Source organism: Salmo salar, chromosome 05 (assembly GCF_965601325.2).
Source record: "Salmo salar chromosome 05, fSalSal1, whole genome shotgun sequence".
Taxonomy (NCBI): domain Eukaryota; kingdom Metazoa; phylum Chordata; class Actinopteri; order Salmoniformes; family Salmonidae; genus Salmo; species Salmo salar.
Genome location: NC_138295.1, coordinates 69,417,084 through 69,441,484, shown reverse-complemented (window position 1 = coordinate 69,441,484; position 24,401 = coordinate 69,417,084). Strand labels below are relative to the sequence as shown.

The following is a 24,401-nucleotide window of genomic DNA, read 5'->3' as shown; positions in this document are numbered from 1 at the left end:
TGCATCACCACTGGTACGGCAACTGCACCACCCACAACCGCAAGGCTCTCCAGAGGGTGGTGCGGTCTGCACAATGCATCACCGGGGGCAAAATACCTGCCGTCTATGACACCTACAGCACCAGATGTCACAGGAATGCCAAAAAGATCATCAAGGACAACAACCACCTGAGTCATTGCCTGTTCACCCCTGCACCATCCCGAAGGCAGGTACAGGTGCATCAAAGCTGAAAAACAGCTTATATCTCAAGGCCATCAGACTGTAAACAGCCATCACTAACAGAGAGAGGTGTGACCAATCAAATTTGATTTGGATTGTGTTCACCTGTTTGAAGACTACCTGCTGAAATCTAGTGGTCTGGTGCAGTGTGGCCAGTGGCATGTCTTGTGAGGAGGAGGAGAAGGAGGATGTACAGCATGTTGAGAAGTAAAGAACGTGACTGGATGGGGACAGTCCAAAAGCCACCCCAACTCCTGCAACGAAGACTGTGTCCTCTGTTTGAGGGCCTGATTTGGCCCCATTGTCCATTGTGACCGGCCTGGACTGGAATCACTGTTGTGTAATATTGTAGTGGCTGGAGAGGCTGTGCTGACAACTCTCCAAGAGCATCACCCCACTGGGCTATAACTGATGGAATCAATGCTGTAATTTCAACCCACAAAAATAAATGTGATGTTGAATCAACATGGAAATCTAATTGCATTTGAAAAAAATTATCATAAATGTAAGAGTATTTATTCTTTTTTTCAACTAACTTTTAACCTAAGTCAACGACACTGTAATTTGTATTTGTTGATTTCACTTTGAATACTCGTTAGTTGACAAGTCAAACAAATGTAAATCAAAACTAGACGTTGAGCTGACATCTGTGCCCAGTGGGGCTATTTTCCTTATTGTGTTTCTCAGTACAGTACTATGCTTCTTCAATGCACTTTCTTACTGGAAGTTCTGCGCTAATTGAATCTGTGAAGGACAGTTCCCTTCCCACTAATCTTTGATGATGCTTAAATGTATGAGTACTGTGAGAATTAAGAATTAATTAAGAATTAAAATTAAACTTTTTGCGTACAGTTGTTGCTGCATTCCCTACGTTTAAAGGTGTACAATACATTGAAAAGGCGACAGCATTGAAAAGTCTCCAGGGTCACATTTGGACATTTTCTGAAGAATTCTAAAGATGTATTTAGTGTCTGTCTATCTGGTCTTTATTCTGAGTACTGTAAGGCCAATGTGGGAGTACAGAAAGACAGACTGACTGGCGAGCACGAGACGGGGTACAATGCAAAAGAGAGACATGCAGACACACAGACATGGAGAGAAGCTGTCAAAAAGAGAGACAAGCAGACAAAGACAAGCAAACACCAACAGAGAGAAATAGACAGACAGACAGACAGACAGACAGACAGACAGACAGACAGACAGACACTAACACAGAGACGATTGAGGCAGACTGACTGACAGTGAGAGAGACTAGTCTGGAAGACAGAACAAAAAAGGAAGTGACGTGACCCACGTGTGAGAGCCAGCAAACAGAGAGAGAAAAAAAAGTGTATTGCGCCAGGGATGGAACAAGGAAGTCATGAGCAGAAGGGTGTGGTCGACTAACTAATGGTTCCTGACGGACACACAGAGGAAAGGGACCGTGTATGCTGCTCTGGAACAAGCTCTGGAACTACGCAACAACTCAGGATGGACACCAAGGTGAGCTGAATGGCTTTCTTTGGGGACTCAAAGAGGAAATGAGGAAGGGAGGGACATTGGTACTCATGAGAAAGGGAGAGAGTAAGATATGTGAAGTAAGAGACAGAGAGAGAGAGCATGTGGCGGATGTTCGAGATGGACGGACAAACAGATACACAGAAAGATAAACAGACAATGGGTGAGTGAGTGAGAGAGATAGAGAAGGCCAGACAGGGGGTTAGAGGGGTGAGAGAGAGGCTGGTAGGGAGGCTGGGTGAGAGAGAGTCTGGTAGGGAGGCTGGGACAGCCCCAGGCGAACAGGCCCTTGCCTTGACATATGCTTCAGAGGCTTCAGAGTGAAATTAGGACTGGCGTAACCCGCTAATCTGAGCTGTCAAGCCTCATGATGCCCACTGACGCTCACCTGTCACCGCCTCCCCTGAGGACATGCTGCCATCAGAATAGGTCAGGGGATCTCAGCTAGGTACTGATACAACACAAACACTCCTCTGGCTGTCAATCCCTCCCTCCTTTCCTGCCTTCATCCACCTTGCTCTCTGCTCTCCATCCCTCTAGAACAAATAATCATTGGGTTCCTCGTTGGTTTACTGATTATGTTATTTTTCTGTATACACAACTGCTTTTTCTCAGAACTAAAAGGTTGTCAGGGTGATTGCGATTCTCCTCAGAATGAATGTGTTTACTTGTTTGCCTGTTATTTTATGTCTATGATTACCATATGGTGCCGATGAGTGATTAGAAAAACCTATTATGACCCTGTACAGTAGTTGTGTGTCTCAGAGAAAGCTCTGAGAGTAGCACCTGATTGCTGTAAGTGTTGTTGTTATGACAGATCCTCATTCTGCAACTAGATTTAGTTGGCGACACTAAGGAGTTCAGAAAGGATTTACAGTGTGATGGCTGAAGGAGCGGTGGTAGCGACCTCAAACTTCCCCCTCAGCTAAATTAGGGCCGTGTGCTGTGTGATGATATGTGTAACTATACAGAGATCATGGCTTTCAGTTGGAAAAATGGAAACAGGGCTTCAGTATAATTCCATGGATTACAAAATGTGAGTGCACTCATCCAGTTTGTATATCATATTATACGTTTCGTTTGATATTGTCAGCCATCTTTATTGTGGGAAAAATGTGCTTGACTGCACTTTGGTGTGGGGGTGAGAAGTGGTAGAAACAACCGCTATGAGTACAATTTCCTGTGTTTCAAAAGAAATGTTATAACAGCACAAGGCAAGACCCAGATGCAGACACGGGAGGCAGATGGTTTGAGTCTTGATATTTATTAAACAATCCAAAAGGGGTAGGCAAGAGAATGGTCGTGGACAGGCAAAAGGTCAAAACCAGTTCAGAGTCCAGGAGGTACAGAGTGGCAGGCAGACTCGAGGTCAGGGCAGGCAGAATGGTCAGCCAGGCGGGTACAGAGTCCAGAAAACAAGCAAGGGTCAAAAGCCAGGAGGACTAGCAAAAGGGAATAGAAGCAGGAGTACGGAGAACCCGATAGTTGACTTGAAAAACATACAAGACGAACTGGCACAGAGAGACAGGAAACACAAGGATATATACGCCAGGGATAATAAGCGACACCTGGAGGGGGTGGAGACAATCACAAGACAGGTGATACAGATCAGGGTGTGACACATGTACCCTCAGTGACTGACATGAAACCAGTAACATGGCTACTTCCTCTTTATACTGATATTAGTCATGGGCCTACATGATCGCATTCCTTGTTCCACACAGTAGCTCGTAGTGTCTGTCTCGTTGTGTAGAGTACCTTTAGAACACCATTAGAGAATCATTACAAAACCATTACAGCTACTGTAGAGATAGGAGCTGGTTCTGAAACCTGTTACTCAGCCCTATAATGGGCAGAGAGAAGATTAGAGAGTGTGTGTTTACGTGCAGCAGGAGCACACAAACAAGCAGGATGTTAATGAAGGTTGATAGATGTGTGGTTGTCATGTGTCTGTTGTAATCTATTATCGGTATAACAGATGTGCCTGTGTGGCTGTCTCTAAGTGATCTGTATTCATTGCAGTGTCACCTTTGCTGCTTAAGGGCCTTTGCTTATCTTGCAGATTTCCAGCTGAAGTAGTAGTCAGCTTAACGCTGTATTAATTACAGACCCTGCTGAGACTCTGTACCACAATCAATCTCTCACTCATATCTATCTCTCACTTCTTCACGTGCTCCGTCTTTCAGATTCAGCTGAGCTGGACGGCAGTATGTCTGTTTCTCACACTACCAGGTAAGTCATCAAAAATAACAATTTATTTCTCTCTCACACATACACATGCGTGCACCCACGGTCACACACACTGTTCTCATATATAAACATACTGTATACACACTCTCTCCCTTTCTCATCTCAAACTAAAATGTGTCTAATCCAGAGGTCTTCACCTTTCCTTGCCCAGGGACCCCCATTATATGTTATCAAAACATGGTTTTTTTCTTCAGATGTTTTGTCTATCATCCGGTGAATGATAATGAGAAGGACAAGTAATCAACAATTCAAAATGGGTAGATTTGGTAGATAGGTTTTCATTATTTTGACCTCCACACATTATAATTGGAAAAAGTGTAAACTCTAACATAGCCTATTAGTTAGAAAGGTAACTCCAAGCTAGGGATGCAACGATTATAGAATTTTGGGTAACAATTAAATGTAATGCAAATGGCCACAGTTGTCATAATTGTCTCAAAAACAAATGGGTTTTGAACTCTTGGAAACCAAGCTTCTCCTCCCAACTGGGCCGTTCTGCTAGTAAAATGATTACTAACTTCACCCTCTCCATGTAAAAATGAAAACTGCTATTGGGTGAGCCATATCTACTTGAATATAAAGTTCAATCTCTCCCTTCTCCTAAAATAAATCTATTACAATAATTGTGATGATTATTATACGACAGATGTGCCAGCCCTACTTCACATACATGTTGGTAGCAGCTGTTTAGCTGGTTAAACAAAGGTTAGCAATTTGTTGACAAAAATGTATGTCCAAGTCAAGAAAGCTTGCCAGCAGCTAGCGTAATTCACCGCGACTGGTATTCTCTGGAGTTTTTTCAAAGCCTATGTCACATACTCCAGTGAGTGTAATGCGCTCCAATGAGTTTAATTTGCTCAATATTAGGAGTTGAGAAATAAAGACATAATGAAAAAGATATTCCCCTCTTTTCTAAAGTAGGTATTTAAAAATGTGTTCAGTCTGTTGCTAGTGATATTCATACAAATCTATAAATTTTTGCCATATATTTTTGCGGACCACCTGCAGTACCTCCGCGGACTCCTAGGGGTCTAAACAGTCTCGAGCCACAGTTTTTTCAGTGACATCTCTCCTCCTATGAACCACATTGTAAATATCTCAAATGACCTCACAGGAATTCAGCAACAGAACCGATTTCAGTTCTAATCACATTTCCTTGTGGGAAACCAGTGGGCCAATAGCAGGCTTGTAGCGATTCATCATGGAGTGGTTAGTTGGAAGGTATTGATGGGGAGTGGAGTGTGTACAAAGGCCTGCTTCTCCCGTCTCTCAGGGCCAGGAAAATCCACCTCTGTGTTGGCCAGAGCAGCCCCTTCATAACAACGCTGCACTGCCCGCTCACAAGACAATTATTATGACAGACTTTGAATACATTCACACCACACCACTCTATCTACCCAGCTAACAATTCTAGGGAGAGATAATGTTTTTATGATGTTACCCTTAATGTTCCTTTAATGTTTGAGTGTCCAGTTTTCCGTTATTTAGGGTAACATTCTATCTTTGTGGGCAAAAACCTTCTGAGAACCTTTTCAGCATGTTTTGGCGTTATAGTAAGGACAACGTTCCCTTAATGTCAAACAAAACATACCCAGAACACTACACATCACGCCTTGTAACCGAGCCAATCAAGGACCTGATTGGTGAACCACTGATAGCTCCTTGTCTGTTCGCAAGTGATACTCACACACAGTGCTTTAAAAAAAAAAAAAGTAAACTTAAATATTTGACACACTTTGACATACACTATATATACAAAAGTATGTAGATCCCCTTCAAATTAGCGGATTCGGCTATTTCAGCCAAACCCGTTGCTGACAAGTGTATAAAATCGAGCACACAGCCATGCAATCTCCATAGACAAACATTGGCAGTTGAATGGCCTTACTGAAGAGCTCAGTGACTTTCAACGTGGCACCGTCATAGGATGCCACCTTTCCAACAAGTCAGTTCGTCAAATTTCTGCCCTGCTAGAACTGCCACAGTCAACTGTAAGTGCTGTTATTGTGAAGTGGAAACATATATGAGCAACAACGGCTCAGTCGCGAAGTGGTTGGCCACACAAGCTCACAGAACGGGACCACCAAGTGCTGAAGCACGCAGCGTGTAAAAATCGCCTGTCCTCTGTTGCAACACTCACTACCAAGTTCCAAACTGCCTCTGGAAGCAACGTCAACACAAGAACTGTTAATCTGGAGCTTCATGAAATGGGTTTCCATGGCAGAGCAGCCGTACACAAGCCTAAGATCACCATGCGCAATGCCAAGCGTTGGCTGGAGTGGTGTAAAGCTCGCCGCCATCTGGAGAAGTGGAAACACTTTCTCTAGAGTGATGAATCCCGCTTCATCATCAGACCGTCCGACAGACAAGTCTGGGTTTGGCGGATGCCAGGAAACGCTACCTGCCCCAATGCATAGTGCCAACTGTAAAGTTTGGTGGAGGAGAAATAATGGTCTGGGGCTGTTTTTCATGGTTCGGGCTAGGCCCCTTATTTCCAGTGAAGGGAAATCCTAACGTTACAGCATACAATGACATTCTAGATGATTCTGTGCTTGCAACTTTGTGGCAACAGTTTGGGAAAGGCCTGTCCTGTTTAAGCATGACAATGCCCTCATATATAAAGCGAGGTCCATACAGAAATGGTTTGTTGAGATCGGTGTGGAAGAACTTGACTGGCCCGCACAGAGCCCTGACCTCAACCCCATCGAACACCTTTGGGATGAATTGGAACGTTGACTCAAGTCAGGCCTAATCACCCAACATCAGTGCCCAACCTCATTAATGCTCTACCTGAATGGAAGCCAGTCCCCTCAACAATATTCTAACATCTAGTGGAATGCCCAACCAGAAGAGTGGAGGCTGTTATAGCAGCAAAGGGGAAACCAACTCCATATTAATGCCCATGATTTTGGAATTAGATATTTGACTTTTGGTCTTCTAGTGTATTTGAGTGAGAATCGACTAACAAAATCAATGATTACTACAAGTTTAGATAGCTGGCCGCTAGACTTAACAAAATATATATGCTGACATAGGATAATTTAGTGACTGTCAGTGACTGACATAACAAGAGAAACTGCTTACACACAACCAAAATTGCACCTTGTGTATACTACTATTTTTAACTCTCAATAGTAAGTTGAGACCCCAACTGAGTTCCTATGATTTACTTTGGGTACAGTATAGTTAGGCCCTGTCCAGAAGAAACCCTAACCCCTCCTCCTTTGGCACTCATGAATATGAAACAGCTCAATAGGTGTACGCAATAGGTTGAGTGCACTTTGGAGTAAATCTCAGCTCTGTTAAAGTACAAACACTATATCATTGATCATAGTAATTCAGGAGTATCATTAAAACAGCTTAACATGCCCCAACATTAGACAACTATAGAAAAAGCTCTTAAAATACTGAAATAAGTCAATGAAATCATTGAGATTACCGTACCGTGAACCAAGAGGTTGTGAATTCAAATCCTAGGTGAAGACATGTTGAATAATTATTGTGTATATGCACATTCATCTATTTTTAAAGTGTGTAAAACGCGTAAGTTAAAAGCACTATGTTAAATGCACTGTGTGTGTGAGTATCCCTAACGTTCACAACAGGCAAAGAGCTATCAGTGGTTCCCCATTCAGGCCCTTGATTGGCTCTGCAACATTAACAAGGCGTGATGTGTAATTCAACTTTTTTGGGGGGGAAACATTTATTTAGGACCATCAGGCGATATCCTGACAAATGATACACAGAAATGTTCCTGCATCGTTCCCATAAAAAGTGTCTAGAACAATATCTTATGTTCTGAGAACATGACAACCATGTTTGATGGAACGTTGATGGATATTCTCATAACACAGAACTGGACACATGACTGTTCTTGCAACCTTACCATGAAACATGTCTAGAACATTGATATCTTTACTTCTGAGAACATGGTAACCCCATTCTGGGTAAGTTATATTTGACATTAAGGGAATGGTTTCTTGGAAACATTCCTTGCACATCACCAGAACATCTGATATCAGAACTGATATCAGAACATGAATATCTTCTACCAATCAAACGATGAAGCTGTTTTAGTAAGAGCATCAAGTACTTCTCCTCTCAACCTTTTGAAAGAACTGCCATTTTGACCACTTTCCCAAGTTAGACAAGAACGTAAAGCGTATGAAATCTTAGTCTACATCTCTGCTATACAAATGTGAAATCAGAATAGAATAGAATATATTATACCAGTCAAACGATACAGCTGTTTTAGTAACAACATTGACAACTTTCTCCCAACTTTTCAGAACTACATTTTTGCCCACTTTCCCAACAACTTGGACAAAAACGTAGAGCATATGAAATCTTCTAGTTCTCTGCTTTTCAAATCTGAAATCAGAACATAAATATATTTTACCAATGAAATTATAGCACTGTGGGAGCAAATAAGACTGATTATGCCACACAGCTCAACCCAACCCACTAACTAACCCATTATAAGAAAACCCACTGGCACAAACCAAACTACAATAGTGACCCCACGTACTGTAGCACCTATGTGAACTAAGCCACAATAACAATTAGCTACAATAGTAGAATCGTCAGTTCGCCTTCAAAATAAAAGTCCTGCATTGAAACTGATGCAAACAGATACAAATAGTGGAATCATGCCATATATGTACTAGATAAGGCAAAAAAGGTTGGAATGTTGTTGTAAATTTAACAAAATACAATAATTTGTTAATTTCACAAATCACCTAACCAGTCAGCTTATCGTGCGTATTGAACATTCATATTGCACTGTACTGTCTAACCTACAGTGAGGGGGAAAAAGTATTTGATCCCCTGCTGATTTTGTACGTTTGCCCACTGACAAAGAAATGATCAGTCTATAATTTTAATAGTAGGTTTATTTGAACAGTGAGAGACAGAATAACAACAAAAAAATCCAGAAAAACAAAAATGTTATCAAATGATTTGCATTTTAATGAGGGAAATAAGTATTTGACCCCTCTGCAAAACATGACTTAGTACTTGGTGGCAAAACCCATGTTGGCAAAACCCATGTTGGCAATCACAGAGGTCAGACGTTTCTTGTAGTTGGCCACCAGGTTTGCACATACAGTGGGGAAAAAAAGTATTTAGTCAGCCACCAATTGTGCAAATTCTCCCACTTAAAAAGATGAGAGAGGCCTGTAATTTTCATCATAGGTACACGTCAGCTATGACAGACAAAATGAGGAAAAAAAATCCAGAAAATCACATTTTAGGATTTTTTATGAATTTATTTGCAAATTATGGTGGAAAATAAGTATTTGGTCACCAACAAACAAGCAAGATTTCTGGCTCTCACAGACCTGTAACTTCTTCTTTAAGAGGCTCCTCTGTCCTCCACTCGTTACCTGTATTAATGGTACCTGTTTGAACTTGTTATCAGTATAAAAGACACCTGTCCACAACCTCAAACAGTCACACTCCAAACTCCACTATGGCCAAGACCAAAGAGCTGTCAAAGGACACCAGAAACAAAATTGTAGACCTGCACCAGGCTGGGAAGACTGAATCTGCAATAGGTAAGCAGCTTGGTTTGAAGAAATCAACTGTGGGAGCAATTATTAGGAAATGGAAGACATACAAGACCACTGATAATCTCCCTCAATCTGGGGCTCCACGCAAGATCTCACCCCGTTGGGTCAAAATTATCACAAGAACGGTGAGCAAAAATCCCAGAACCACACGGGGGCACCTAGTGAATGACCTGCAGAGAGCTGGGACCAAAGCAACAAAGCCTACCATCAGTAACACACTACGCCGCCAGGGACTCAAATCCTGCAGTGCCAGACGTGTCCCCCTGCTTAAGCCAGTACATGTCCAGGCCCGTCTGAAGTTTGCTAGAGAGCATTTGGATGATCCAGAAGAGGATTGGGAGAATGTCATATGGTCAGATGAAACCAAAATATAACTTTTTGGTAAAAACTCAACTCGTCGTGTTTGGAGGACAAAGAATGCTGAGTTGCATCCAAAGAACACCATACCTACTGTGAAACATGGGGGTGGAAACATCATGCTTTGTGGCTGTTTTTCTGCAAAGGGACCAGGATGACTGATCCGTGTAAAGGAAAGAATGAATGGGGCCATGTATCGTGAGATTTTGAGTGAAAACCTCCTTCCATCAGCAAGGGCATTGAAGATGAAACATGGCTGGGTCTTTCAGCATGACAATGATCCCAAACACACCGCCCGGGCAACAAAGGAGTGGCTTCGTAAGAAGCATTTCAAGGTCCTGGAGTGGCCTAGCCAGTCTCCAGATCTCAACCCCATAGAAAATCTTTGGAGGGAGTTGAAAGTCAGTGTTGCCCAGCGACAGCCCCAAAACATCACTGCTCTAGAGGAGATCTGCATGGCGGAATGGGCCAAAATACCAGCAACAGTGTGTGAACCTTGTGAAGACTTACAGAAAACATTTGACCTGTGTCATTGCCAACAAAGGGTATATAACAAAGTATTGAGAAACTTTTGTTATTGACCAAATACTTATTTTTCCACCATAATTTGCAAATAAATTCATAAAAAATCCTACAATGTGATTTTCTGGATTACAGGCCTCTCATCTTTTTAAGTGGAAGAACTTGCACAATTGGTGGCTGACTAAATACTTTTTTTCCCCACTGTATCTCAGGAGGGATTTTGTCCGACTCCTCTTTGCAGATCTTCTCCAAGTCATTAAGGTTTAGAGGCTGATGTTTGGCAACTCAAACCTTCAGCTCCCTCCACAGATTTTCTATGGGATTAAGGTCTGGAGACTGGCTTGGCCACTCCAGAACCTTAATGTGCTTCTTCTTGAGCCACTCCTTTGTTGCCTTGGCCGTGTATTTTGGGTCATTGTCATGCTGGAATACACATCCACGACCCATTTTCAATGCCCTGGCTGAGGGAAGGAGGTTCTCACCCAGGATTTGACGGTACATGGCCCCGTCCATCGTCCCTTTGATGCGGTGAAGTTGTCCTGTCCCCTTAGCAGAAAAACACTGCCAAAGCATAATGTTTCCACCTCCATGTTTGACGATGGGGATGGGGTTCTTGGGGTCATAGGCAGCATTCCTCCTCCTCCAAACACGGCGAGTTGAGTTGATGCCAAAGAGCTCCATTTTGGTCTCATCTGACCACAACACTTTCACCAGTTGTCCTCTGAGTCATTCAGATGTTCATTGGCAAACTTCAGACGGGCATGTATATGTGCTTTCTTGAGCAGGGGGACCTTGCGGGCGCTGCAGGATTTCAGTCCTTCACGGCATAGTGTGTTACCATTTGTTTTCTTGGTGACTATGGTCCCAGCTGCCTTGAGATCATTGACAAGATCCTCCCGTGTAGTTCTGGGCTGATTCCTCACCGTTCTCATGCTCATTGCAACTCCACGAGGTGAGATCTTGTATGGAGCCCCAGGCCAAGGGAGATTGACAGTTCTTCTGTGTTTTTTCAATTTGCGAATAATCGCACCAACTGTGGTCACCTTCTCACCAAGCTGCTTGGTGATGGTCTTGTAGCCCATTCCAGCCTTGTGTAGGTCTACAATCTTGTCCCTGGCATCCTTGGAGAGCTCTTTGTTCTTGGCCATGGTGGAGAGTTTGGAATCTGATTGATTGCTTCTTTAGACAGGTGTCTTTTATACAGGTAACGAGCTGAGATTAGGAGCACTCCCTTTAAGAGTGTGCTCCTAATCTCAGCTCGTTACCTGTATAAAAGACACCTGGGAGCCAGAAATCTTTCTGATTGAGAGGGGGTCAAATACTTATTTCGCTCATTAAAATGCAAATCAATTTATAACATTTTTGACATGCGTTTTTCTGGATTTGTTGTTGTTATTCTGTCTCTCACTGTTCAAATAAACTTACCATTAAATTATAGACTGATCCTTTCTTTGTCAGTGGGCAAACGTACAAAATCAGCAGGGTATCAAAAACTTTTCCCCCTCACTGTAGGGATTGTGCACTCATGACATAGGGTATCAGCCTAGTTGGTGACACCCACAGAAGACAATTCTGAACAGTTTACACAAATATTAGAGTCTTGGGTTTCCTGTCCTTCTCCTCTGGCAAGTAATTCAGTTAATTAAAAAAGAGTAGGCTATGTGTTTACATTCTAATTGTCAACATTACAGTGCCTTCTGAAAGTATTCACACACCTTGACTTTTTCCACATTTTGTTACATTACAGCCTTACTTTAAAATTGATTAAATAAAAAAACATTCTCAGCAATCTACACACAATACCACATAAGGACAAAGCAAAAACAGGTTTTCAGAAATGTTTGCAAATGTGTAAAATAAAATGGAAATTTACATAAGTATTCAGACACTTTGCATGAGATTTGAAATTGAGCTCAGGTGCATCCTATTTACATTGATCATCCTTGAAATGTTTCTACAACTTGGAGTCCATGTGTTGTACATTCAATTGATTGGACATGATTTGGAAAGGCACACACCTGTCTATATAAGTTCCCACAGTTGACAGTGCATGTCAGAGCAAAAACCAAGCCATGAGGTCAAAGGAATTGTCCGTAGACCTCCGACACATGGTTGTGTCGAGGCACAGATCTGGGGAAGTATACCAAAAACATTTCTGCAGTCCCTAAGAACACAGTGGCCTCTATCATTCTTTAATGGAAGAAGTTTGGAACAACCAAGACTCTTCCTAGAGCTGGCCACCCGGCCAAACTGAGCAATAGGGGGAGAAGGGCCTTGGTCAGGGAGGTGACCAAGAACCCGATGGTCACTCTGAAAGAGCTCCAGAGTTCCACTGTGGAGATGGGAAAACCTTCCAGAAGGACAACCATCTCTGCAGCACTCCACCAATCAGGCCTTTAAGGTAGAGTCGCAAGACGGAAGCCACTCCTCAGTAAAAGGCACATGACAGCCTGCTTGGAGTTTGCCAAAAGGCACCGAAAGGCTCTCAGACCATGAGAAACAAGATTCTCCTGGTTTGATGAAACCATGTTAGAACTTTTTGGCCTGAATGCCAAGCATCACGTCTGAAAGAAACCTGGCACCATCCCTACGGTGAAGCATGGTGGTGGCAGCATCATGCTGTGGGGATTTTTTTCATTAGCTGGGACTGGGAGACTAGTCAGGATCGAGGCAAAGATGAACGGAGCAAAGTACAGAGAGATCCTTCATGAAAACCTACTCCAGAATGCTCAGGACCTCAGACTGTGGCGAAGGTTCACCTTCCAACAGGACAACGACCCTAATCACACAGCCAAGACAACACAGGAGTGGCTTTGGGACAAGTCTCTGAATGTCTTTGAGCGGCCCAGCCAGAGCCCAGTCTTGAACCCGATTTGAACATATCTGGAGAGACCTGAAAATAGCTATGCAGCGATGCTCCTTATCCAGCCTGACAGAGCTTGAGAGGATCTGTAGAGAAGAATGAGAGAAAATCCCCAAATACATGTGTGCCAAGCTTGTAGTGTCATAACCAAGAAGACTCAATGCTGTAATCGCGGCTAAATTCTTCAACAAAGTACTGAGTAAAGAGTCTGAATAATTATGTAAATGTAATATTTCAGTTTTATATTTTCATAAATTAGCAAACATTTCTAAAAAACTCTTTGTACTTTGTTATTATGGGGTATTGTGTGTGTGGATTGATGAGGGAAAAACACTATGTAATCAATTTTAGAATAAGGTTGTAACGTAACAAAATGTGGAAAAAGTCAAGGGGTCTGAATACGTCCCGAATGCACTGTATACTGTAGAGAATCATTTTACCATCTAAACCGATGTGAAATATATTTTCCACAGCCACAAATCTTGTATTGTCAGCTGTTTGAAGCTGGTGTACAAAACTGAAAGTAAAAGATGCAAAAACTAAACTTGAAAACCAGAACCATAGAAATAGCGCACACAGAACTGATCTACCACTTCTTAGACCTGCTTTCAATGAAGAATGACAGACCTACAGTATAAGTCACATATCTATGTGAATTTGGTCAGGTTGCCCAAAAAGTTGCATTTTGCTGCTTTAACGTTACTGATTAGAAATGTAGCCTATTTTTAATTTGTTCTGTATTCTAGGCCTATACTTGGGATATATTTTCTGTTTAAAGCTAAGTCTGCTTGAGAAAGTAAATGATATGATTATGGTCTCTGTCATGCTCTGAACTGTAGGTGCGCCTACACATGCCTCCTGTCCTGTTGAGCTCAAGCCTCCCAGAGTAGTGGTGAGGTATGGAGACTCAGTCTCAGTCAACTGCACATCATCCACAGACCCCGAAGGGATGGGGTGGGAGGCCACGTCCGGAGGTACAGAATTGCATGAAAATGTCAACCTTGTCACCTGGACTGTGGAAAGCCTCATAGACTGGACAATAGAACCTAAATGCTACATCAATCCACAAAATGGAAGTCAGTGTACTGAGACTCTCCCTGTCATTCTCTACAGTAAGTTGTTTTTCTTTTTCTTATATTTGTGAGTTTTGTCAGTAAAATCCATTATATTTCACTAAGTGTAACTATTTTGTCTCTAGAGACTCCAGACAGCGTGTCTATCTCTCCTCTGAGCCACTCTGGTCCAATGATGGAGGGGAAGGAGTACCAGCTGCAGTGTGACATCCAGAACATCGCTCCTTTACAGAACCTGGTTGTGAGGTGGTACAAAGGGAATGAAACTATAGAGACTCAAAGGTTTAATGACTCCACAAAGGAATCAGTGAATATGTCCTCCACTATCACCATCACCCACAGAAGATATGAGGGTGAAGTAGAGTACAGATGTGAGGCAGAGCTGGACCTGGGACCAGAGGAACCAAAACCTTCTGCCTTATCAAAACCTCTTAAAGTTACTGTTTACTGTAAGTCTTTTTGTTTCCTTTTGGGGGTTGGTGGAATAAAGGGACTTTTTAACGGGCTGCAGGGCTATTCCATTCCACATACTATCTTCTACAAATCAGATTATAGCACTCGGGGAGCACATAAAACTGATTATGACACGCATCTCACCCCAACCCACTAAACTAACCCACTATAACAACTCCCACACTCACTAACCAAACTACAATAGTGACCCCACTTACTATAGCTAACCCATGGCCTACCTACCTAAAACATTCTGAATTACTACTGCAATGTTTTGCTACTAGTACTTCTGGGTTACTTACTACGTCCTAGTCCCCCACTAAAGTCTACTAACAACTATTTATAAAACAGTCACTGCCTCTACTATACCAGCCTCAATTTGTCAACACTAACAAACTTCTAAACTTCTTCCACTAGATGCAAAATAATAGCCACATTTTTTTTCTAATTCCTTATGACTAAAAGTGAAGTAGTCTGACTGTAGTTATTTATGATTAAATATGTACAGTCGTGGCCAAAAGTTTTGAGAATGACACAAATATTAATTTTCACAAAGTCTGCTGCCTCAGTTTGTATGATGGCAATTTGCATATACTCCAGAATGTTATGAAGAGTGATCAGATGAATTGCAATTAATTGCAAAGTCCCTCTTTGCCATGCAAATTAACTGAATCCCAAAAAATAATTTCCACTGCATTTCAGCCCTGCCACAAAAGGACCAGCTGACATCATGTCAGTGATTCTCTCGTTAACACAGGTGTTAGTGTTGATGAGGACAAGGCTGGAGATCAGTCTGTCATGCTGATTGAGTTCGAATAACAGACCGGAATCTTCAAAAGGAGATTGGTGCTTGGAATCATTGTTCTTCATCTGTCAACCATGGTTACCTTCAAGGAAACACGTGCCATCATCATTGCTTTGCACAAAAAGGGCTTCACAGGCAAGGATATTGCTGCCAGTAAGATTGCACCTAAATCAACCATTTATCGGATCATCAAGAACTTCAAGGAGAGCAGTTCAATTGTTGTGAAGAAGGCTTCAGGGCGCCCAAGAAAGTCCAGCAAGCACCAGGACCGTCTCCTAAAGTTGATTCAGCTGCGGGATCGGGGCACCACCAGTAAAGAGCTTGCTCAGGAATGGCAGCAGGCAGGTGTGAGTGCATCTGCACTCACAGTGAGGCGAAGACTTTTGGAGGATGGCCTGGTGTCAAGAAGGGAAGCAAAGAAGCCACTTCTCTCCAGGAAAAAACATCAGGGACAGACTGATATTCTGCAAATTGTACAGGGATTGGACTGCTGAGGACTGTGGTAAAGTCATTTTCTCTGATGAATCCCCTTTTCGATTGTTTGGGGCATCTGGAAAAAAGCTTGTCCGCAGAAGACAAGGTGAGCACTACCATCAGTCCTGTGTCATGCCAACAGTAAAGCATCCTGAGACCATTCATGTGTGGGGTTGCTTCTCAGCCAAGGGAGTGGGTTCACTCACAATTTTGCCTAAGAACACAGCCATGAATAAGGAATGGTACCAACACATCCCCCGAGGGCAACTTCTCCCAACCATCCAGGGACAGTTTGGTGACGAACAATGCCTTTTCCAGCATGATGGAGCACCTTGCCATGAGGCAAAAGTGATAACTAAGTGGCTCGGGGAACAAAATATTGATATTTTTTTGGGTCCATGGCCTGGAAACTCCCCAGACCTTAATCACATTGAGAACTTGTGGTCAATCCTCAAGAGGCGGGTGGACAAAAAAAAACCCACAAATTCTGACAAACTCCAAGCATGATTTTGCAAGAATGGGCTGCCATCAGTCAGGATGTGGCCCAGAAGTTAATTGACAGCATGCCAGGGCGGATTGCAGAGGTCTTGAAAAAGAAGGGTCAACACTGCAAATATTGACTGTTTGCATCAACTTCATGTAATTGTCAATAAAAGCCTTTAACACTTATGAAATGCTTGTAATTATACTTCAGTGTTCCATAGTAACATCTGATAAAAATATCTAAAGACACTGAAGCAGCAAACTTTGTGGAAATTAATATTTGTGTCATTCTCAAAACTTTTGGCCACGACTGTACTTCTGACTATATTTCACCTATTCACTTAAGTAAAACATTTAAATGCCACAATTTAAAGGATGTACCACTTATTACTGACTTGTTATAGTTATCTGGAACACCACTCCTCTTACACCGTTTAAGATATAAATGCCATTCCATCTGGATTAAGTTTCTTTAATACAACTTTTTGATAACATTTGTACTTTTTAAACTATTAAACTTTCTGTCCTCCTAAAACAACTTCATCCACTCTAAAGACATTTCTTCAACATTCTAAAGCTCCCATTGTTGAAAACTCCCATGGCTTCCAACATTCTATTCACTGTAAACAATGTACCTTTGACACAAGTCAGCTACTATCCCAACAATTTATACAAAACCTTAGAGGCTATGAAATCTTAGTCTAATTTCTCTGCTATATAAATCTGAAATCAGAACTTCTACCAATCAAAATTGCTCCAGCAAAGAGGCAATGCAGAACTCGCTATGTTAACACATAAACAGCTAACTCTCGCCATTCCACCCAGTTGCTGAAGTTATCTGACGCGAGCTAACTAGTCAGCCCAGACAGAAGAACAAAACAAACAATAATATATTTAAAAAGTAGTCGTTACTTTATTGTCAATTTCAATCAGGCACTGAGGTTATCTACCTAAGAAACACAGATATAAGACTTGCTCACAATAATCATTGAATGTCAGCTGTGTCACGCTGTGGGCATTTTTACATGACATAACACACTCCAGTAATACAGTTGATATAGTAGTCTATCAAAGTAACCAGACCTGATATTTTAATATATTTAACTTTGACTATATTTCACTGCTTCACTTAATTAAAACTTTTTAAACTTTAACTACCACACAAATCATTTTAAAGAGCTGAAGCAAGTCACACAATATTATTTCATATAAAATTACATTTCTAGTTTAAATTGTGTGTTTACAACATTTCTGCCACAGACCAAGGCCACACGTCTAACTCAATGTCATCCTCTTTGCTTTTCCCCTCAGCTCACACAAACAAGTCAACAACACCTACGACTAAGTCCTTAACCAACACAGTTAAATAGCAAACCTCTTATTCCCTCCTTGACATATTGGAATTACCTGTTCCCTGAAAAATAAACACCCATATTGGTAATCCCTGAAAAACACTGCAACAGAGCTATAGTGAATGGATGCTTTGCTATAAAGAATCTCCCATAACCAGTTCTGTCTTTCACGTCAAGGGTGCATGCAATTTTAAATCGAATTAGCTCTGTAATTAGCAAATGTTACATTCCCCTTTCTCGTTAAGATAGACAGGCAGTGGATTGTACAGCACCTGACAAGGACACCACTGATATGCTTTAAAAAGTGTAATTAGACTGACCCAATTTCCTATGAGAGTCGTGCCATTGAAATATGCTGAAATTCTATAAAAAAGTGAGTGTTACATAAATGGAATGCACCTGGAGTTTAATGAGATGTAATTATGTACAGGTCCATATGACAGAGATAAGGACTCAAAATGCTGACAGAGAAAATGTTTATTTTTTTTAATCTCTCGCTCTCTCTCTGTCCGTAGTGACACCCTCTCCAACCACCTCTGAAAATACCATCAAGAGAACCATCGCTCCTCTTGTTGCCTGGGGTAACAAAGGCCTTTCCTAGCCTAACTTTTCCTTAAATCTGGAGGGGTTTTCTGAGTTTTGTTATTGTTATCTCACAGAACATTTGACAGTATCACAATTCCCCATCTCCCAAACAAAACCCTTGGAGGAGTTGTGAAACAGAGCACCTCAGCTCGCTGTCTCTAACTTGTCCTCAGATTAATGCTTGATTGTGGCTGATGTAAGAGATAAGAAGTCTCTGAGTGTGTCCCTCTGCATTGTGCAGGCTTACGTAAGGGTTGAGATGTGGCTTCAACAACTCTTCAATTGGACCAGACCGCTCTGTTGTCATCTCACTGTGTTGTTGTTCCCATGTGACCCACCTCTCTCTTTGTTGCAGGAATATAGGTTACACCTATTATGCTCTAAAAACACACAATGCAAGTAGTGTCTTTCAACAACTAAGTGATATTTTATTTTTCTTTGATCACAGATGCAAAGTGGGATGAAGCATTCAATTATGGTAAGAGGATCTGACTTTTTCCAAAGTGCACAAATATAATGATCAACCAAGCAGCTAAAATCCACTTATCAATACCACAATGCCTCCAAACATGGGTTACAATCGCATGGTAATAGACTCATCTATGTGTCACTGTGTCTGTGCTCAGACTACTACTTCCTCCGTGTTGTTGGTCTGTCTATGGCTGCAGTGCTCTTCATCCTGGGTATTATGGTCATTAGCTGTGAGTAGAAAACATTAACCCTTCGTGTCTCTTTGCTTTGTTGTATTCACGCTGTTAGTACTGTACTGTTATCATAAAAACAGCTCTTTCTATCCCTCTTATTGTCTTTCTCTCTCTTTCTCGTTCTCTATCACACAGGTGGTAAAATATGCCGGATGCCTAGGTGTCATGTGGGCACAGGGAAGTGAGTAGTCCTCTATAGCCACTTATATCAATGTGACACACACTCACACACACATTCAGTATACACCCAACCACACACGTCACCTTCAGCTTCATATACTACAACTGACACAACTGTGGCAACGCTTTTGTGGCTGTGACCTCATTATGGAACACAGGCCCAATCATGCAACAGTATTTGTAATGGAAGTGTTCCAGTGAAGTGACTGACTATAAAGGGACAACGTAAAAAGCCAAGTGGACCAGCAGGGTTGCAATGGTTAGGGATATAATTCTGTGTTGGTATTGAATGCTATTGTATTCTATCTATACCATGAGTGAGTATCTGTGTGCCTAAATTAGTTTATGTAGATACAGTACTGTGAACATGGATAAATCACTGTATAGAGTAAGTGTCTAAAGTCAGTCTTGACATCAGTCATAATCACTGAATGGACTGCTGACTTAGATCCTATTGTTGACAAATGGCATAAAGCATTGTTCGGCTGTATTCGATTGGTTCGTCAGCCATGTACAGTTATGTAAATATTTGTTTTCATTGTTTGATGAATTGATGTTAGAATAATCAATGTTTGATTAATTTAAATGTGATTATCTGACCTTAGATGAATTGACCCTGGATAATCGGACATTTCATTAATTGACGTCATGTGTGTTTTTTCCCAGGTCGTACCAAGTGGCCAGAGAGTAGTGAGGGGACAAACGTGTTACTGAGTGGCCTCAAGAAGAGTTCATCAGAGGGACATGGTGAAACAACACTGATACAACAGACCTTATCGACCATGTGCGTGTGTATGTGTGTGTGAAAACGTTGTTGGACTAATCTCTGAGTCTCTCATTTCAGAGATAAGAACGTGAGATGTGTTTCATGTGCCTTTCCCACAGACTCACTCAACATTATGAAATTACCCCTCCCTCACTCTTCTAAAGACTTACCTGTAGTTTTGAATGCAAGTTTTATTATACTTTGGCACTCATGTTTCTATGTATATTTTCAAATGCTTCCAAAATGTTACAGAATACATACTGTAGATGTTACGTAGCTCAGAGGCGCCCCCAAGAGCACTGGAAGAGATACTGATCCTTTTTTCTCTGATATTCCAGAGATGGCAATTTCATGCCTAGCTTTTCACAGATTTTCATGTAGATTTTATCTGTAGATTTGTCACCAACGTGGATGACATTTTCTATAATAAATCACATACATGTCCTGTTCATGGTCTCATTTCCACAGATATTATGCAGGTCCATCATGCCTCTGACAGCCTCATCTAACCGAACAGTCCCTCTGGTTCCGGGTAGGGAATGGCCAATACTACATGCCAAAGGCACAATACAGACATAGGTGCCTGAGAAGCTCCCTGTTCTACCTTTAAATGGAAATTCGACTCAAACTATATTTGGGATTTTTTTTCATTAATGCACTGTTAATACAGTTATAAAATGTTTTGCATGTCAGCAGTCAAGTTTTCAAGATATTGGACTTTCAAGAAGCAAAGTGTCACTGGCCACATCATGATTGTCCTTAAAATAGAACAGAAAGGTGGAGAGAAAAACAAAATCTCCAGAATAAACCATGGACAAATGAGTCACACTGACAAGTGAAGAATAGGGGCATTATTATCCTGTTAGTCTTTGTTAAATGTTATTTCCATTACCTTCCATTACCGAATTCAACTTTGAAATTAAAATTAATTGCGAGTCTGGCTGCATAATGACAAGATGAGTCATGTTTGAAATCAGGTTTCCAACTCTTTCGAACAGCCTGCTCAACTCTAGCCAAGCTGTTTCTATGAAAACGTTTAAAATCATTACCTCAGTAACGGCCGAGCCTCATACAATAAACCTCATGAATAAAATGGCCCTGAAAAACATTCCACTATCTGTTAATCTTCAAAATACCCCTAAAGTTATCAGGATGTAAAAATAAAACCTGTTCACTTCCCTTTCCTGTATTGTATAACTCACAAAGAAAACAGATGGTTAGTAGTTCCAGCATGTTCTTTACTCAGAAAACAGACTGACAAAATGTTTTAGTAGAAAGTTATTTTAAGCTTCTTAGTGGCTTTTCATTGTACAATTTACAATTTAAATGAGCAAAACTCTGGATTATGCCACATAGTGTACCAGCTCTGTGTCCATATGGCATATTGTGAAGCATTCACGCCGAGACAAAGCATAGCAGAACACATTTAATGTAAAAATAGTCATAACCCATGATATAGAAGAGCCATATACAGAACATGAGTAATGCTAGTCCAAATTGAATGATTGGAGAATGTGTGGGCTGTGGAAACCTACAGGACAAGTAGAACAGCAAGATTACACTTTTAGTGCAGGTCTCGTTATTCTAAAACACACTCAGATTCATAGACATAGGAATGGATGAGATATAGAGTATTGTAGAAACACTTTGCTACTGTACGTTAACAGTTAATGACCCTGAGCAAACAGAATGTACAGGGTTCATCACCATTGATTGAGTACTGATGAAGACGTGTGCTTAACTAAAAGACAAAATTATCATTTGAATATTGAGTTTACAATAGGACATTTCATAACAATATAATAATACACCAAGCTACTTGTCAAAAAAAATAAATTGGAAGACATTTGCATAATGTATTGCTGTGCAGAGGACCCATCATCCCTGAAATGCATCAAGCTCCTCAAACAAAATCTGCTGGTTGATACATTTTCCTATTTTCATCAAAAGACAGAATGCACAACCGTTTTTTTTGGAGGGGGGGTGGTGTAAGGACTTTTGTATAATAAGTTAAGGCTCTTGGAGAGCCATGTCTGACGGTGTCAGGGATTGGCTGAAATCGGTAATGCTTTCTCTTGACAAAAAAATAAAGATTAGATGAAAAATGGGCCTAGAGAAACTTTTGCACAGCTGAAAAAGCCCATGGAGCTCATTTGAAAATACAATATGTTTTCCAATATTTGAACATTTCATACCCTTTTCAACGTAAGGCCTGGAAGAAATAAATGAAGGACAATCAGTTTTGATGCATTCACAATAACAACGCTTTGTGGCTTTGAAGGAGCATAATTCCATGGAGATGTGCGAGTGTAGCTGAATGTACAGAGCATTACACAGGTCAAACCAATTATTTTAGGATTTTTGCACTTTGTTTGGTTCATGGCTTATTCAACATGCTTTCTTGAACGGTTTTTAGATGTACTTTGTATCGTGAACAAGAAAAACTGTTCTATGCAAACCTCATCTTATAGTGAGACTAGTCGCGGACTCGTAACCACATCTGCTTTGTAGGTGAAGGGTATTTCTCATGGTATTTATGAGTATGGAAAAAGGCTTTCTTGAATGTGACTGTGGTCAGTAAACAAAGGGTAAGTGAAAGTTGTTTTGTTCTTTTAAATGTATGGCAAATTATTCTCCTTTTGAAATGCTGTCAGAGCTAGACTACATCTAAGAAAGGCTTACGGGGCTAGTTGTGATGCTTCAATCAAACCCCACATACACAATCTCCCCAAACGCAAACACCTGCAGAGTGCAGACACACACATACCACACCGTGTGCATTTAAAATCTGTTTCTCACTATTAGTAGCACCAGCTACTAATTGAATTTTATCAACTTAAACAGATTGGGACAATTCTGATTGAGTGAACCAGATAACACAAAATGTGATGGAGGCGCTAATAACACACAGGTGTTTCTGTACAGCCTGGAGCCAAGCCAAGCCCATCCCCAGCTGATGACATCACAGCGGTAAGGTTGAGTGGAGAAAGACAGTGCGCACGCTGTTTTGACAGACCCAGTGATTTCAACACTACTTGATCTTGGGTGTAATTCACTCACACTCACAACAACCCTTGTTCCCTCATGATAACGCAACAAATGAATAGCCCTGTCATGCCGAAGCACAACATGTCCAACTCCCCCTCTCCTCTGACCCCTGCCAAAAAAACATCCTTTCTCTGTAATGCAGAGTAAGAAATAAGCCAGCCAGCACCTCGGCCCTAAAGCTTTTGTTCACCGGGCACGATTGATTTCCATTTAAATGAAACTAGAGCCAGGGAGCGATGGTGGAGCGGCCCTATACTCAGTATGAATGAAACATGGGCATCGTGGGTATTTCCCCACTCACCCCCCACCCTACCTACCCCCACACTTTATTTTATCCTCTCGATTTCTCTCCCCCATACCCCCGTCCCAGCACTATAAACCATTAAAATCAGACTTTCCTCAGCCATCCGAGAGCGATTTACAATCGGTGATGTGGTTGACGTTTTGAACAAAAGCATTTCAAAAAGAAAAAGAGAATGGGAGGGGGGGGGGGGGGGGGGGGGTTGAAAAGAAAACATCATTCACTATGGTTGATTAATTCTCCACCTCAAGTGAATGTTCAAACAGACCTGACTGGCTTTTTCCACCCATTTCTTTTCCTTTTTTCCCCTCAGAGGTTGAGAAGATGGGAGAACAAGCTTTATCATTGAACTGTATTGGCTGTTATCACTAATAGGCCAAGGACAGGATATGTCACAGAGTTGAATGGGGAAATTTAACGAGGACTGAGTTGGTTTAGGGTGGTTTAAACTTGCTTTTCTCATGCAAAAAAGCCTGTTCTGAATGCACCAAATCAACTCAGAATACAGTTTAGTTTAGCGACGGAGCGGAGAAACCTGTCGGGAACAATTGCAAATGACTTTTAGCAATACTTGTTTTTCTTGTAAAATATGCCATTGGACAAAAGGAGTTTGTCACATTTGGTCACATTCACTGGCTTCAGGGTTTCTCAATAGAATCCAATGACAAAACTTTGGTTCCAAATGTTGCTATGTGTCCCAAGCTTAAAGGGATAATCCGTAGTTGAAACAATAAAGCGTTCTCTCCCTATTTTGGTAAAGAACTGAGGGATGGGGCTGGAGAAATGTAACCATTCTCAAACTCATAGGCTATGAGCTATGGATGCAAGGACTGACCATCCTTGATATCAAAATTATAGTTTTAACCATGTTTTGAGGCTATATAGCATTTGTTTAAACA

At 41.4% G+C, this 24,401-nt stretch overlaps 1 protein-coding gene across 1 annotated transcript; it reads left to right on the top strand.

Annotated features, from left to right (window-relative positions):
* Nucleotides 1-1,626: 1,626 nt before the first annotated feature.
* On the top strand, nt 1,627-20,195 carry fxyd5b (FXYD domain containing ion transport regulator 5b). Its single transcript, NM_001123724.1, is given in 9 exon segments — nt 1,627-1,701; nt 3,903-3,948; nt 14,118-14,390; nt 14,477-14,800; nt 18,434-18,499; nt 18,952-18,981; nt 19,130-19,204; nt 19,343-19,388; nt 20,054-20,195. Coding segments are annotated over 9 exon segments (897 nt in total). The 5' UTR covers nt 1,627-1,689; the 3' UTR covers nt 20,079-20,195.
* The last annotated feature ends 4,206 nt before the right edge of the window (nt 20,196-24,401 follow it).